The 18,168-nt window shown below is 40.9% G+C and overlaps 1 protein-coding gene across 8 annotated transcripts in view; it reads right to left on the reverse strand.

Moving 5' to 3' along the window:
* NHSL1 (NHS like 1) overlaps nt 1–18,168 on the reverse strand; it is a 177,422-nt gene that overhangs the window by 78,577 nt on the left and 80,677 nt on the right. Inside the window, exon 1 of one of the 8 annotated variants that reach the window (XM_027888006.1) lies at nt 8,075–8,111. The exons of the other annotated variants lie outside the window; for them this stretch is intronic. Within the exon in view, the coding sequence (XP_027743807.1) occupies nt 8,075–8,090 (16 nt within the window). The 5' untranslated portion in view covers nt 8,091–8,111. Of the gene's footprint in view, nt 1–8,074; nt 8,112–18,168 lie in introns of those variants that run through there. 8 annotated transcript variants of the gene reach the window in all.

The raw sequence follows: 18,168 nt of genomic DNA on the forward strand, positions 1-18,168 counted from the left end.
CCAAGGCTACTGAATCAAGATAAATTTGAGGTTGAGCAGATCGTTATAAATATTGTGGTTCTTAAAAAAAGTCACTCAGCCTTTATATTTATTTTGAGCTAGACTTTTTAAAAAGACAAATGAGAGTAAAGCCACACAAATTAGCTTGCTAATTCAACAACAGGTTTCAAAATTTTTAGCCTGATAAATTATTTTAAACTGATTTGAAAACAATCCTTCAAGATGAGAAGCAACCTCTGCACAGGAGAACAACATGGGAAACCCTTAAAGATCTCCAGAGTGGAGCTACAAGCTGTGTGACCCAACAGAGTGGGACATCTCTCAGCACAGCAATCCCCTGGGCAGGAGCACTGGCATTGCCAGCCACGCTGCTCCAGAGCATGCACTGACTCATAACAATACACATGGACACACAAGAGATTGAGAAAAATAAGGCTTTGAAAAGAATCAAAAACTGTCTTCCATGTATCCATTAGGTAGGAAAAATAGCTTTGCAGTTTTTTCTGTTCTCCTCATTTGACAGCCACACTTACTCCAGTACTCTGCCTGAAAGAAGAGAAGCTTAACACCAAATCTTGCATCGTTCTTCCTCAAGAAGGACTCAGCATTCCCACGATCTGCTGTTTTCCAGAATGGTTTGCATGAGGAAGGGCACCTATCCACAGTGTGTTGCACAAATAATGGCTCCTGGTCGCCAGAAACTACAAAAACCTCCTTATGATCTTGCATTCATCTGACTATGAAACTGGGGCAACAAAAAGCAAACCTGAATGGCTGACGAAGGGTCCATTTTGTGCATTCAGACGGTGGAAAGCTTTTCTCCTATTAAACACAAGGCTCCCTGCAAATTAAACCTTCAGGAAACAGTCTTCAACTTATTGGCCTTAATAATGAAGAGCGGAAAAAGCTGGCTTTTCCTCATTATTAAAGTGTCATTCTTCTTTATCCCACGTACGCATGTTAAAGACGCAACAATTCTGTTAAGGCTAAAAAACACACAGAACAATCCAGGACTCTGTGGCAGAGATGCAGAGAGAAAACACATTCCTCTTCCAAAAAGCAGGATCTGCTGATGCTGAAGATACCTCTGCTTGAGCACCAGAAGTGTTACTCCTTGTATTCACTACAGGAAATGGCTAAAATTCCTTTTTTGTCTTTCTGTTTCAGTACTATTGATGGGTTTAAATTAAAGTGGAGATGGATTAGAAGTCAGAAATGGAAAGAGGCCAGGATGCTATGCTGTACAGAGCAGATTTCCAACATGCCTCTAGATTAGAAGGATTCACGGGCCAAGAAACACCTTGTAACAAGCAGCCTACAGTGAGACACAGCAGTATCTCACTACATGTATAAAAACAGTGCCTCACAGGAAAAGAGCAAGAGAAAACTGAAAGGTGTCAGCGAAGTCTGACGACCCTGTAAAACCAGGAAATCTGTAAGATAAAACTTCTAAGGAGAATGCAGCACACCTGGCACTAGAAAAGAACAGGAAAAGTCCAGCAATCCTGACCAGGCGGAACTTTTGGTGAATTTTCCGCCCCAGCGGCATCTGTTCCCAAGTCTAAAGGAAAGAATGGGGTAAGCAGGGCATGCCTGCCGAATGGTTTGATGGCATGAGGACCTGGGGCACACCCTGCTCCTCATCCAGCCTTTTTCTGTAGCCAGCCTGCAGTGAAGCAGACAGAATAAAGAGAAACTTCAGAAGCTGCAATTGCATATTTAAAGGGATAATTCTTCAGGTCTTCACAGGAGGACCAAGAGAAGCACTCAAACGTGGGATGACTACAGCATATGCAAAGTACAAATGCAGTCCTGTCCCCAAGCTTCCATATAGCACTCTGTCACAAGCTTCCCTTAGCAGCTCCAGAAATTCTGACTTAAACACTCCACAACCTTATCAAGGACCATCTAAAAAACATTCTTTGTCCCCATTATCCTGTTTGGATGTCTGTTTCACAACTTCCCTCCTCAGATGGTTTGGAACCTTTTAATGTCTGACTTCAATTAATTCAGAACACATTCGTAACCATTTATCGTGTGCCAATACTCTCCCTGGACTTCAACAGGTTTCCTCCCTCCTTGTGGTATTTTCCTCACAAGCTACCAGCTAGACTAAATAAGCTATGCTTTTGTAATCCCTCTGCATACGACCAGCAATTAAGTTTAAAATATTTTGAAGTCTCAAAGTCTAGATAAGTTACACAAGAGCTTCAAATACCAAAAACACTTTCAGAATTTTTTTAAAATATAGATATAAAATAGTGGGATGCTCTAGAGGATTGGGATAGTATTAGGAAAAGATGCCTGAGGTAATTAATAGACTGTTTTGACAGCCATTAACCACAGGCAGGATCACAGCTGTGACTGGACTCTGAATAAAAGAATTAACAAAATTTCCATTTCTTAATACCATGCAAAGTGCTTTCACAGGGAATGGGTCTCCCATTTGACAAAGGCTTACGGCATTTCCCGGGAAGTAACAGCAGCCTTCTGAACAAATGCTGTTGGGAGGGAGTAGGGCAGGGGGAGAAAGCCAATGTAGAAAAGTGACAAGCATAGAGAACACAAATCTGGTAACACAATACTTACACAACGTGAAATCATTAGTATGCTTAAACCACTGAAAAATGTATGAAGATATTTATAGGTTTTGAGTTATGTGTATGTGTCTCAAAGACCACTTCAACATGAAATTCTTTCAGTGCTTATGAATCCAATCAGCTGTGCATGCTACTTCGACATCTGTTTTAATGATCTGCGGCCTGCATGCTTTTTTCACTGCTTAAAATTAAATGCTGGCTTCTTGCTGCAATTTGACAGAAATTCACTGCCCGCTACTACTGCTTTGCAAAGCTATCACCAACTGCATTGTACTTGCAGCCTGCAGACAATGCAGTGGGTTAACAGATATTGTTTAAAAGCAAACATTAGAAGGTCAAGGAAGACAGCAGATGATATCTCTACTTATGAACTGTTGACCAACAGGCCCTCCTCAGGATTTCAGCGCTGTGTGAACTGTGCAAACAGCTCCTGTTGCAGTCTGCAGTAAAGGCCCAGATGCAGAGCAGAAAGGCAGAGTGTGCCTTAATTAAATGAACACGTGAAGTAAAAACAGAATCTAAAGAAAAGCTGTGTCTCAGTTATACAGTTGTGACAACAAAGAAGCCAATTTCCACAGTCTTAAAGACTGAACACCAAGTCAACTAATGGACTACAAGCATCAAGTATTTTTGCATGTGTGTATTTATACTATGCTGCATTTAAAAAGCACAAGCTGAATTCAAGTACTGAAAGCTAGGCACGTACAGCAGTCTACACATGTGACCTCCACATCAGCTAAAGATCTAGTGAAGGAGAGCTTCAAAACTAACTGATTTTGCAGCTGAATCTCTCTGACTTGCCTTGTCACCATATCACTTTGGGGTAAAAGCCCATGTGCCCTGGGAAAGGCTGGTGTACCTGCCAGAAGAGATTTTTATCTATTGCCTGAATATGTCCACCCTGCTTCACCCACTGCCATTGGCCTTCTTAAAAATTCAACGGAAAAAATAGGCGCCCACACCCTGTTCTATGACCAAAAAAAGCAAAGCAAAACCACAGCAAACAATAGGCATTCATTCCACAGGTTCTGTGCCCGTGCTGTTTGGTGGTCTCCTCAGAGACGGTCAAATAAAACAGCTCCAAGGAGTGAAACAACACACTTACACAATCAAATGTATTTATGAGCGCCCTCTGAATTGCAGAAACAAGAGCAGGGGTATGCCACTCTCCTCCAACAGGTCAGCATGGCATGAGTACTATTTGGGACTTCTATTTGCCCAGTCTGCTACAGAGACAAGAAACAAGCCAGGTAGGCATCATGCCACCCAGGCACTCCACTACCTTCAGAAATTCACTCGATTTTTGTATATGCTGCCTTTTTCCAATGCATTTAGACTGTAAATTAATCCAAGCATAAACAGTGTTTTACTTGGTGTTAAGTACATCACACAATAGGACTGTAGCTCTAGGTGAAGTACTTGAATGGTATCGAATATACACTTCTACCTTTAAGTATTTATGAGCATTGACTAAGTTCAGCCAGAACGTTATTATCCAGACCTATAATCTTCCTTCTGATATGTTCAATTTCATTCTGTACTTCCAGGCACGATTAGAAGCCATTCCCATTCACTGCTGCCTGACGGAGAGAGGCTGGTCCTGTACCAGATGCTGTCAACCACGCTCAGCCACTGATGTATTTTTCCCCACCTCTGTACCCCTTCTTCCTTCTGTGTGACATTAAATAAAGTTGTCATTAAATGAACAAAACCTTCAAATTCTACACAGTCTTAAACACTAACACCTCTTTAGCAATTAAGCAAAAACTGATTTTTTTCCACAGCATGTGAATACAATGTGCTTGGCAGAGCTCCCTGTGGCTTTCCTGGCATGCCAAGGAAAACACACAGGTGTAACTGTGAACACTTCATTCAGCTGATAGAGTAATCAGCAGTCTCGGGATGAACCAACCAACCCTTCACTAGAGTGGGAACAGGAAAATCAGTGGCAAAAAGAAAAGACTGGAAAAAGAAGAGTAAAAGGAGTCACTCCATAATATACATGAGAAATGAAGAAAAACAGCAGAGCTCTTCTTTCAGAAGTAGATTTTTTTTTTTAACTTAAAGTCATGTATTTGTTACTTAAAACTCAGTTTGTACTAATTCGGTGTTTGTTCAAACTGCCTTTATACTTTGAAGAACTGCTGATGAGAAACATCCTCAAAGTTACTCACCCTAATAAAATAATGCATATGATATAAAAAACAACTACAAAAATAATGGGTCCCATTCCAATTACACATAACTCAGAAATAAAAAAACCTTGAAATTGAGTCAGAGAAAGAAAAGCCAGAAGATCAATCCCAGGCTTAAACTAAACTTATTTAATTCTGCCAGGAATTTTCACTTTGACAGATTCCTTCATTTAGACTATTTGAAGTACCCATCCTCATTTTGGCCTGCTGCTACACACAAAAAAAAGTAAAACTTTAAACAGAAAAAAAGAAAAAAGAAAATGACTTCTACACATTTTTTCCTCTCTAGTGCAACTTTAAACATTTGTTTAAAGACACAAAAAATCTGTTTCTGATTTCAAACACTGGATATTTTATGAGAACATTGCCAAGAAAGGAATCCAAGGAATGTTCTTACATGCATAGAACACATGAGATAACTGGTGAGCATTCCTGTGATCTTTTACAGGAAAATAAATAAAAAAATAAATCTGTATTTCTAGCATGGAACTCCTCTTCAGAGAGCAAGCAGCACATGCCTGGGATTTTTCACTGATAGCTTCTATCATAACTTCTTGCTATTATTAGTAAAAGACTTCCCTCTGAAATCCACAGCTGTAAGACAAGCAAGGGCGGAAAATACTTCCCAAGCGCAGGCAAGCAGTAGGGACACATGCCTGCTTTACAGCACTTCTTGGCACTATTCTCATTCTACAATTCTATGAAGGAAACAGAAACTTTAGGTAAATATTACAGAAACATGAGGTCATTTTTTTTCAGCATATGCCAATGAACTGGCTCATGACGTTTCTAGGCATTAATTCTTTTACAGGAAAATTTATTTAAATATTTCATTTGTACTTCATCTACATCCAAAAGATCAATAACTAAGATGCAGTATTGCCTCTGCTGCAGACACCCAGTTTTGATCAAACACCAATACAAGCCACATTTCCCATGATGGGGGTGAGCTGGAAGGCTGTGCTGAAGCAGTGAGTGAGGTGCGAGGGCAGGCTGGCACCCCAGCCAGCACGGGAGAACTTGGGTCATCCTGAGAGCAGGAGACACTGGGTCACCCACCATGCAGGGGCAGAGACACCTGAGTCTGATCACCTGTTCTCCCCTGGAAAAAAGTTAAAAATTAGAGGCAGCAAGCCCCTAGAGCTCATGGAGACCAACTTCTAGAGTGGGGATTTCATCACCCATTCCACGTACACCCAGCACATCCACACCCAGTGAATACACTGACTCAGACTTGGGATTCATTTATCAAATCGACGAGACTGCTTGAGAGATCAGACTGAGAAAACACTACTGGGAGCTGGCCTGAACAATGACACTACTTCTCCCCGCTCCCTCAGAGTCCAAACAAACCAGCACCTGAAAGGCAGATGCGCCCTGCTGTTTAACAGACAAGTAAATCTTCCTTCCTATGCAGGCTACAATCAAGCCAGTAAAAGGATTGGTGTGTAACAACATCTCTCCTTTGCATGTTGAGGTTATCAGTGGTAACACTCCAGCCAATTATTTCAGGATCATGATTTTCAATGCATAATAACGTAATACACAATAACTGCTGCTACTCAAGCCAGGGAGATGTCTACTCCAAACTAACAAAATAGAGCAAAGCACAGTGACATAGAGTGCAAACAGGAAGGAATTAACATGCATCAGAACATATTGCTATGCACCACAACTATCCAGTATCTTCACCGCTTTGAAGAGGAGCCCTTAGATGGACTTTTGTATCTTGTAAGTAGCAACCTACTCACAAATAAAACCTGAACATTTTGAGAACTCTTTTCATATACATTTAACTTAAGACTTCCCAAAAAAAAAAGCTATCGTAATTCCATTTTATTATGTAAAACAAAAATATTTTGCTTATGTACAAGCTCATTTGCTGCACATAGGTCAATCTCTGAAAACTTTACTCCTTGGTTCATTTTCAGTCAGCCAATCTAGATTACAGAAGTCTCAGTCTTTTTAGCTGCCTGGTTACTCAATTGGCTTGAAAACCTTTTACCTATTTATACTCTTCACTTAAACATCAACTTCTGTCCTGTATCACTAAGTTAATGCTTCAACAAAAGTTTTATCTTTTATTGTTTTGTAATTCCAGTGATCTGTTGAATTGTTGTGAATTGAAAATCTCTTGTTGTGGAGTTAAGAATTTTAAACAGTGCAGGTTTTTTGTACACAGGAAAAACTAAGATAAATCACTGCACAGCAAATTGTGTTGTGCAATTCATTAAGATTTTCTCTAGAAACACTGAATCACTCCTCTAAAATTTGCAGGAAAATAACTTTACTATCTTTTTAAATTTATGGTTGGCAACTGCACCAAGACCCTTAGCGGTGACTTTGCAAAAATAGAAGTCAGTAGTAGAATAAAAGTTGTCAACGTTTTATAGAATCGTAGAATGAATTAGGTTGGAAAAGACTTCTAAAATCATCGAGTCCAACTGTTAAGCCAGTGCTGCCAAGTCCACCACTGAACCATGTCTCTAGCTAACTTAAGAGAGAAAAACACTCTGAGCAAGCATTGATAAGCACTGAAGTAATTAATCGCTACTCTTTCCCAAGGAAATCATGTTTTTTTACAACTGCTACACCCTTCCTTACAACAGCTCTCTGGAATCAGCTTTCATCTTACTTGAGTAAGAAAAGTAGCAGTAAGATCAGTTTGTAATAAAAAGAAAAATATGGGCGCTAAACAAAACTAGTAAGCTTTTCATAATCTTTTAGTTTCAGAACCATGTTCTTAAGAAGTTTAATTAAAAAAAAAAAAAAAAAAAGCTATCTCATTAGGCGTAGAAACTCTTGTTGCACCATATCCGAACGAGAGGAAGCATCACCCGGCAGGACAGCTGTGTTTCTACCAAGCATCTGCAATAACGCAGCACGACCAACTCTCTGCTCTTCTCCGGGCGCTCCATGACAAGAAAAACAAATAAAGGCAAGTACGCCCGTGGTGCGGCGTCACCAGTTAAGTAGAGATGCTCCACACAAGAAGCCCCCGCAGAAGTTCCTGGGAAGCAGCGCTACCCCTCCACCCATTCCCCATGTGCGCAGCCCCTGCGGACGCGGCCCCTCTGCCCGCACCGCGCCCACCCCTGGCCTTTTGTCTGCCGGGCTGTCCGGCACCTTCCCGCAGGATCACGCCGGGCAGCGACGCGCATCGCTGGAACAAAAGGAACCACATATCCCCGCCCTCTCCGCCAGACCCCAAGGTCCCGCTGGGAACCACGGCGCCCACCCGCCTCCCTTCCCTGCCTCCCTTCCGCGCAGCTCCCTCACCTTTCAGGCAGAACATCCTGCGGCCGGCGCGGGCAGTGGCGAGGCGGGGCCAGGCCCTCCCGCCGCAGGCTCCCGCACCGCCCCCTCCCCTCGGGGCAACCCCCGGGAAACCCCCCACCAGCTGGCCCGCCCCCCTCCGGACAACCCCCGAGCATCCCCGCACCGCCCAGCCCGGAGGGAAACGCGTGTGGACGAGGGGCCACTCACAGGACGGGCCGGCCGTTCTGTGGAGGATCAATACAGCTCATCTGTCAGCATTTGTCACCGCTGTGCGTTCAGCTTATGGCTATCAGTGGGTCAGCGTTAGGGAAATACGTCACTGCAATCCCACTCACCTGTTCCTTACAAATTACTGGCTCTGCTCTCTGATTTTTTAAATTTTTCCCCCCTCTCTTAAGAAAGTGCTTTGTCCAGATTCCTATTTCATCTCTAAATCTAGGCTTAATTAATAAGCAAAAATCCTCTAAGTGTATCTGAACAGTCAAGCTAGAGAAAATGCTTAAAGCTTTTTTGAATATTGTATATGCCTATCTGTGTGCCTTAAGGCTGCTGGTGGATGCCCCATCCCTGGGAAGTGTTCAAGGCTAGGCTGGATGGGGCTTCGAGCAACCTGGTCTAGTGGAAGGTGTTCCTACCTGTAGCAGAGGGGTTGGAACCTGTAAGGTCCCATCCAACCCAAACCCTTCTGTGATTTCTCTGCTCAGCATGAGAGATGTTGTGGCTTAAAAAGATTTCTTACATATGCCTTGTTTCTGCAGAGGAGACCTTCAGCAATAGAAGCGCACAACCTTGTAAGCATTTTATTTTATAAGGGTCACTAAGAGTTACCACCAGCACTGTGCTCAGCCATAGTACTCCTGTCTAAATTCAACTCTGTTGTGTTGACTAACTTTTATAGGGTTTGGCCTTGAAGAGCAAAGAAATACATGAACCAGCGAACAAGGTAAGGGTCAGGGTAACCCATCTTGCTGAACAAAAAGAATTGCAACTGTCTCCAAAAGCACAAATCCTAAAATCCTCCATGTAAAGCCAAATGAAAATAAAGAACACATGCTAACATGTTATCATTGGGTGGAGGTTCAGAAAAAAACCCAGTATAGATGCCTTGAAAACAGCAGTTTAGACTCCAGATGAAGCAGTGTTCATGAGATGAGATGCTGGGCTTTGATATTAAAGTATCATATTTCAAGTATCTGCCATCTTGTAAGAAAAGTTACTTTGTTTTAGAGAGGACTAAGAACAGGCTGCAGTGGCAGAAAAGTAGAGACATTGCATCCCAGCAGCTCGAAATCCAAAAGCAATGTCAAATCCTGCAAGAAAGGGTACAGACTAATGTCAAGATTTCCTTATGATCTGAGAAGCAAAGAGGCCCTTTCCCCTTAATTCCATTTCTGGTACTCCAGGCATGCACGTACTCTTTCCTACCATAACTCTTCAGAAGGCTCTAGAAATAAACAGTTTATGGAGGCAAAATAAACAAAACCATATTGTAGCTGGAGGAAGGTTACTTGGATACCAGAGGGATTTTAAGGTCCGATCTTGTTAAATCTACTCATTAATTACCTGGAAGAGGAAGTAAGAAGCACATCAGTGATAATCACCGGGGACTGAGAGCAGCTGCCAGCACTCCACTGGGAACTAAGAAAGGACGCAACTGATTCTAGAAGAACCACAAACACAAGTAGAAAAAAAACAAAAAACCAAAACCAACAAAACAAACAAACACAACCAAAACACACAAAACACAAATAAACAAACAAAAAAAACCTACCCAGAAACAAAACTGGCAGTACAGTCTGAACATAGGCAGTGGGAAAAATTGACAATAAAACAAGGAAAAGGAAGCCAGCTCTGGAACAATAATTTTGTCTGAGAAATTAGACACAGATTAGAGACAATGTGGTATTAAATTGCTGAAAAGTCCCATTTGCTCTGAGCTGTAACACCAGTGGCACACACTTCTCTGGGAAGGTTTGAGCCCTTGCGGAAGTGTATTTTCTTCAGGGGATACACTCTGTCCTGTTCACCAGTTTCCACTCCCACCCTCACCAGGAGGAGAGCAAAGAAGCCTGGAAAGGATCCCCACTGTCCTGATGTCCGTTAGGAAAGAGGGAATGCTTAAAAAAATAATAAATAAGTGATATAAAAATTCACAGATTTCAGAAGGGAGCAGAAGGATTAAACTGCAGACAGGCATAAAGCAGTCTAGCATCTGTTTTACCTTTTTAGTGTGTCAGGACTCTATGAGTGCTCCAAAGACAAAACTAAGGAGGCCTGGTATCCCCACTGAGTGTCTCAAAGGTAGTGGACCTTGCCATCTAGGAAGGCAGGAGGTCCAAGCCCCAGTTCTTTTGCCTCGCCATTTGCAGCAGCTGAATAAGTGCCTGGCCCCTCTCTGGCAGCTGTGACACTTGCAGGATGTCACACCTGGTCACTGCTACGAGCCCCATCAGGGAACTGGTTCTCCTGCTGCCTGTATCTCATTTTGCAGTCTGTGACATTAGGGAACCAGATTTCCCCATTGCACCTGGCTGAACTCTATGGAAATAACATGGAAATATCTTCCGGCAGTCATATTACAAAGTATACTGACTTTGTAAAGCATTACATGTTGCGCCCATATGAAGAGACAGCTACAAATGTGCAGGAACATATCCCACCATATCTATGCCATGAAAGGAGAAGTACCTCTCCTGGCTGCCATAAGGCCATCTGCTATTGCCACCTTTCAGGGAGGCAGTGCTCCTACTAAGTGGATGCTAAATAGATTGGCTCCATAGAGAAGACCATGACTGACATGGAGAACTGTGCACATATATCCATATTTAATAAGAACTGGTCATGATCTTTTAAATAGAAATGTTTTAACCACATGAAGTCATGAATTTTGAAAAACCAAACCACATAGTTTATTCTCTCTCTTAATGTCAACTCACTGAAATGTCTCTCAGCTCTCTGAGACAAACTAGAAGAAACATTTCAGTGTCATTTTCCCCTTGCTGAAACATATATCACTAGTGTTGTTTCTCTTAGCTGCCCTAATCTGAAAATGCAACAGGATAGAGGAAAATAAATCCAATAAAAATATATACATACTTGCACCATTTTTTGGATTAATAAAGATTGTACCATTAAAATGAGCATGGAAGAAAATGCAGATTAGACCTGCCCAACTCACAGAGAAAAATGACGAGGGTTTAGGCTCCTTCTGTCCTGCCTCGTGTGTTGCTGCATAGCAAAGTGCATCCCAATTAGACTGCCAGCTAGCAGGGCTGTTTGGACATCTAATTAAGCCCTGTTTCCTTTTGGAACCAAAGCAATCCGTTTCTGATACCCTGGATGGGTGCCAACTACGGTTTTTCTAAAGTCTGAATCATTCTGACATGCTTCCCTTTCCAATTGTGCATAAAACACAAACAACAACAAAAGAACCCCACAACCCACCCTGAAAAACTATCCAAAGAAAACAGCTGGAGTAAAAATAAAATTTTCAATTTGAGGATTGACACAACCCAACACCATTTAATCTGCAGGCAGCTCAAGCACTAGGTAAAAAGGAAAGCCAGATCCAGAGCCTACCAGGACCCACGGTCCTGCTGGTGATAAGAGAGGGGAGATAAAGAGAGGTCAGGTCAGGCTCAGTGTATCTTTAAAGGGGCAGCATTGACTTGGAAACAGAGCACTGCTGAAAAAGATCTTAACCATTATTTTGGTAAGTAAAACTAAATATTCTTGTAACTCTGAAGCGAGAGAAAAATATTTTGCTGTTATCTCTAGCGGTTGATAGCACATATTATGTTACCTGTTCTACTTGATGACTGAGGATGGAGTTTCCTTATGAATAAAGAAGGAAATAAATATTTTAAAAATTATTTAAGATTAAGAAATTCGTTTGGGGCAAGTCACAGCAAACATAATGAAACAAGTAACTTACTCAAATGATCAAGCAGAAAGTATGTCTTTTAAAGAAGAATCCACTGTGAATAATTAAATAACACCATAATTAATTCAAATAACTAAAATTGGTAAGTATTCACCATAGCAAGTGGTAAAAAGATGTATCCTGTCCTGCAAAAAGTAATGCAGGCAGGTGACTTGTACTGATTGTATCTTCTAAAATCAGCAGTGTTTGCAGCTACAGGGCCTTGTTGCACCTTTCAAGACTGGCATGAGGAAGAGAATTTTCCAAATGTTCAAATATAGAAGAAAAAAATTAATTTTTAGTACTTCTAAGCAATAGGGATGAACAGAAACAATACAAACATTTTGGAAAAAAATGTATGCCCATAGCTAGAACTGATTTACAAAACAGCTTTCTTCCAACAAAACTTCTGAAACAATTTGAAGTTGTTTTTCTAGAGAATTAAATCTAAAGCAATGACCTCTTGGTTGAAGGAGGGACACAGTTCCATTTTAGTCCTATGTAAATTCAGGAGCCAAAATTGAATCCTTTATTTATGTGTCTGTTTTTTTCATCAAAAGATGATTTTCAGTGAAACAACTTCATTTTTATTCCTACCCTAGCTATAGCTATACTAGTGGAGTTTTCAACAAGATACTACACATAGCATTAGTGAAGTTGTGCTATGGTTTCTGATTATTACAAATCAAAAGTTCTTCTGTTATAAAACCAGCAGTGTCTGCAGGTGCAGACACAAAATGCTTGGCCTTAAAATTAATAAAATAAATGGGTTTAGGGATGGGCTGTCTTCTGCCTTAAGTGAGGAAGAAAACAAACACAAAGAAGTAATTAATTAATTTGCCTTATCTTTTGTTTGCCTTACTCTTCAGACAAAGGGCACAGAAAGGGTAAAAAACTTTTAAAGAGCTTCTGTAGGTCAAGAAAGGAATCTGTAACCAACTTCTCCAAATTCATTCAGGAATTTCTTGCCACAGAATTCGAACAAAGAAGGCATTCCTTGTTTTGCGGGTAGGACCAGAGTGTACAGAGGCTTACCATGTGACCAGAAGAGAACTAATTATATGAAAACAGTGACTGACAATAGTAAATTTAAAGTGAGGCTAGAGCAGAAGTTCTGAAGAAAAAGCCTGGGAAAACAAAAAGGCAATCCAGTAATTTCAATCTACTGCTAAAAGACCTGCCCTTAAATAAAAAACAAGGATTATTGTTTTGCAAGGATGGTGTGCCAAATTAGCTTTGATTAATGGAAGTAACAGGGCTTTATTGATAATGTTTATTATTAAAACAAAGCAAAAATGTGCCTCACGGGCACTTTCATTTGCCCAGTCACCTGTGCATTGCTCCAGAAAATTGCCACAGGCTGGCAAGGGCTTGTTCCTTCAGATTGATGTTGTCAGTATTTCACTAACAGCCCTGGTAACAACAAGCCACTCTGAGTGGAATGCTCTGAAGCCACCTTTGGGTAACCAGGAATACCAAAAACATGGAGCGGCACAAAAGACACGTGAATTACCCCAGTGTCACCCTGGCATCCAAAGACAGCTGCACCATCCCAGAAGGAGGAGAAGAAATGAACAGGTTGTTTCCTGAAATACGCACAATTATGGCACATTGCAACCAAATACACAGCAGTGGTCTTTAGTCAGAAAAACTCCACAAGGCTGAAACACACCCCAGATCAACACAAAGCAATAAACAGAAAAATCAGTTTCTCTTCTGACCTAAGGGGTACAAGTGTGTAGGCACACCAACAGTACCAGCTGGGGAGCTGTTTTCATTCACACCATCGAAGTGCTTACCTAACAGACCAGAAATAGTTCACTGAAATAATGAGACAAAACCAGCAGCGCTTTAAGCAGTTCTGATTTAAAGCTATGGGCCAAAATACAGCCAAGTCCTTGAAAAAGAATTACAAGAATTGGCACTTGAGCATGTGCTGTCCTTGGGCAGCAAAACCGAGCCAGTATTTTTCATCCATAACCAGGGCAGGGTGACAGAGCCATTTGTACATTATTGCAGCTTCACATGTGTGTTGCAATGAGAACTATTTCTGAATTCCCACCTGTTCTGATTCTTGCCTTGCTACAAACCTAAGACAGCCATGAGATGTTTTCTGCCATTGACCCTGGGGTAGAAACACAACTGCTTCTTCACTGAGGCTCTGGCACATGTGTGAGAATTGTCAGCACAGTGCAGACAGAATAAAACAGGTTATTCCTCACTTGACTTGATTATTTTAATAGATTTCCTGCCTTCCTGACAATCTCATCTGAATCACAATCTGACAGAGACTGTGGAAGTGCTGCAGCCCCCTTGGTGTTGAGAGCTCCACTGTCATAGCCAGCCACTGGAAGGGAGTTGTGCTGCTGAGCACAGGACATCTTCTCCCTTTGCAAAACCAGGTCAAACTGGCTACAAATCAAACATAGGATTTCATACCTGATTCCGCCATTGCATGTCACAATACCTCATTTAATTCTGAAATGAAAATGCTATATACACTGTATATGGCATTACATGCATTACTCAAGGTTAATAAAACCGAGTTAATAACTCCTGGATGAAAGTTTCCATGTAAGTGTACATCAGTCACCCTTTACTCACAGCTCTTTGGCAGTCTGGACTACAAGGGAGAAAAAGATAAAAAGGACTCCATGGAAATTACAAGCAAGCACAAACAAATTTCAGTTTCTAAAAGGCAACAGCCTCCACTATTCATTAGTTTCTATACTTATTTCAGGCATTGAAATTAGAGGTGAATGACAGAACCAAAATTAAGAGCCTGTTTCTTCCAGAGGTCCCTCTTTAATTAATGTCATCACTAGCAAGATGCCTACAAGATTGTGATTCAGCATATTAAGCCTAATATATGAACTGTGAGCATCTCTGCTGCATTAGGGAGAAAACACCTGCATGTGCAAAATAAAACAAAGCCACGGGGAAATAAAAACAAAATCTCACACATGCAAGCGAGCAAAAGGAAAGAGAGGCAGCAGATGACAGGAGCAAGTCTGATGGGACTTGACTGATGAGGACATGTTGTGTGCATCCAGGCACATGGTGCCCAGAGGGCAGATGCCACTCCAAAGTAGTGAGGAGGCCAAGCCTTGCCTCCTTCGATGAGCAGTTCCTATTAAACCTGACCTGCCAACTATCAAGCACGGCTTCGTGTACCACGGTTCATGGGCAGAGCCTCTGCACAGTTAACATAAGAAACGAGAAGAGGTATGGGCAGAGGCCTCCGCCCTTCCCTCCAATATACACAAGTGCACTTTCATTATGGACCTGTGTTACCTTAGAGAAAGTGTGACCAGGAATAACTTCTATTTAACATCCCCGTGTGCTACTCTCATGCAAAATGCAGCCCTGTAAATCCCTTTGCTAAGGTGTTTGATTTGACAACTTCTGAGCAACTTTACTGAAAGCCTTCTATGCAATTCTCAGATCTCCTAGTTTTGAGTGAAAGGGTAAATGAAGCAACAGTTGCAATGCACCTAATTCACAGCTCATAATTGCCTTTGGAACACTACTCAATGTCCAGGGAATCCATGGCTTCAGGGAGATAAAGTGCCAAGCAGAAGCCACCATGCCATATGTAAGCGAAGCTCTAGGAGCAGAAGATGCACATATTAACTACCTTCCTTTGGGATGGAAAATATACCATGCTCTTAAGTGTCCAACATACAGGCTGAAAACACACCTTTGATAGATATCATGAGCACCTAAGGCTTATTTTTTAACAGATCACTTCAGCTCAGGCTTTAGAACAACAAGCTACACAATAGGGTTATAACAGAATTTACACGTCAGTTCCCCAGGAAGAAAAAAAAAAAAAAAGAAAAGAAAAAGACAACTCAGAGGTTTTTACTTACAAATGGGAAAGAGAGGCTAATAGATAAATTGGGTTAATAGGTAATGTCAGCAAAACCAAACAAATGGGTGAATGGAGAACATAGAGTTTAATTTCTTTATTTTTATTGAGATTCTGCAGCTAAAAGACAAGCCAAAAAAGTATTTCACAGTTTAAATCACAAGCAGTCAAATCCACTCTTTTTAATTGTTCCAAATATTGTAACAGAAGCTAAATACACTCTTTCAAAATTCATCAACTTTAGTCATTTAACCACATTCTTAACCTTTAACTTTCTTTTCATCTGTAGCAGATTGGAGGAAAAACAAGTAGCTGTCATATTTGCAATGTCCTGCCAGAATGGTGAGCTATGACCATGCTGAAGACAAAGGTCCCCTCATTTTGAGAGGACAATTCATGAACTCATTGGCTAACAAGTGCACAGAAACAGAAATTTTCATGTATTCCATTACTTGATGAGCAGCGCATAGGAAAGCACATACAGCACGTTGTTTCAGCTCATACAGTGCATACAATCACTGGAAAAGATCCAGTCTGCTTTATAAAATACAGCTAGCTAAGAATAAAATTAGAAGGTCAGGAGACATCAGTTTTGACCCCTGCTCCTGGGGAAATATTTGCCCCAAGTTTTTCAGCCTAAAGATTAGCTGGACATTGGAGGGTATCCTGGGAACAAACAAACAAACAAAAGTATATAAAGTGAATAAAAGTATATAGAAATTTATTCATAATAAAATAAAACTGGAAACCATTCATAAAATTCAAAACAATACACTCTCAGGAGGAATACCACAGCACCCCATGCAATTCTTCAGGAATGCAAAGAAGCAAGCAAAGGACATACTATGCTATGCAGAGCACTGCACGAGCTACCGTGCTAATCCAAACAGCACGTAAAGCTAAACTGAAAGACAAATTGGGTTGCAATGCCCTTGTAGCTTTGGAAACACGTGTAAGTCAGGTGCTATCAATTTGTTTGCATTTTCCGAGCCTGGGGTCTTCTACAATGACCAGCCCAGAAAACTGACTGGACTTACTCAGCACATGAAATTCAAAGTGCACTACTGAAGGTAAAAGCAGTCAGGGTCTCACTTCACAGCAGCACAGAGCTGCCCAGACGGAGCCAGCACCTGCGCCGGGAGCTCTCACACACCAGCAGTGAACCTCCCCTTTGTCTAACAAAAGCTCACTTCCCAGACAGCAGCTCTAATACATAGATTCCTCACAGCAATATCATACAAGCCTGTTTTTCCTTTCAGCTCCTTCATCCTAACGTAAAATATGCCACAGTCCCCTGAGAGATTAAGACTCTTCAACACAGTAAACTTACATTAGTAAGAGGTTATGGCTCTTGGAGTACATAGTGAAACCAGTCACAACTCTTCATAAAAAAAAAAATCTACCAGGAAATGTCCTTTAGCACAGACTGCAGTTCTTCAGTCACTACTTCTTGGAAAGGAAAAAGACACACTGGAATAGCAGCCGGGAAAGAGGAAAGAAGAAAGGACTGCAGCAAATGTATAATAAGGCCATAGCAAATTTTTTTTCTTATTTCTATTTTTACCTGGAATATTTTGATAAGATAACAAGGATTTTAATTTTTTTTTTTTTAAATAAAAGATTTTTGCACTTTCAAAATAGCAAAGGATTGGTGTCTGGAAAGGATTTTATAGAAGAAATATGGCTGGATCTGTGGTTTTTTTTGATATAGCAAAGGTAGAGATGTGGGTTTAAACAAATTTCTTCCTAAACTTGTTTCTGTAGCTTACAAATTTTTGCTTAGCAAACCCACTTTCAGATTCCCATCTATGGCAATATTTACCAGAAGACATGGGAAAGACAGCAAAGTTTTGATTAAATTTGCATTTATGTACAAACATGCAACAGTTGCTACTTCAAGTTGTAGTTAAATGCATGACTTTTGACTGTCCCCAGCTGTTTTACCCCAGCATGCAAACTTCTGGTTGCCAGTGTGTATCATGAAAGTTTTACAAAACTCTCTGCTGTGCCACAACACAAACATGCTAAATGCACACTTCAGCAATGTAAGTAGTATCTCTGCTTCCACAAAAGCACAATATCCAACACTTCCAACAACAAATATTACGATGTAAACTTGACCATATAGGCAAATTATTACAAATGCATACAACTTTATCTAGTTTTATCTTTGCACACAGAACATACAACACGTAAAAGGAAAAGGTATGACAAGACAGAAAATTAGCCTTTGGATCAAATCTCTCCTTTTTTCCTTTTAAACATTTAGATTTGTATATGTGTGTTTATATATACAAAACT

This window comes from Empidonax traillii, unplaced genomic scaffold (assembly GCF_003031625.1).
Source record: "Empidonax traillii isolate 1590-97213 ecotype Southwest subspecies unplaced genomic scaffold, ASM303162v1 scaffold229:size1690559, whole genome shotgun sequence".
NCBI classification, from domain to species: domain Eukaryota; kingdom Metazoa; phylum Chordata; class Aves; order Passeriformes; family Tyrannidae; genus Empidonax; species Empidonax traillii.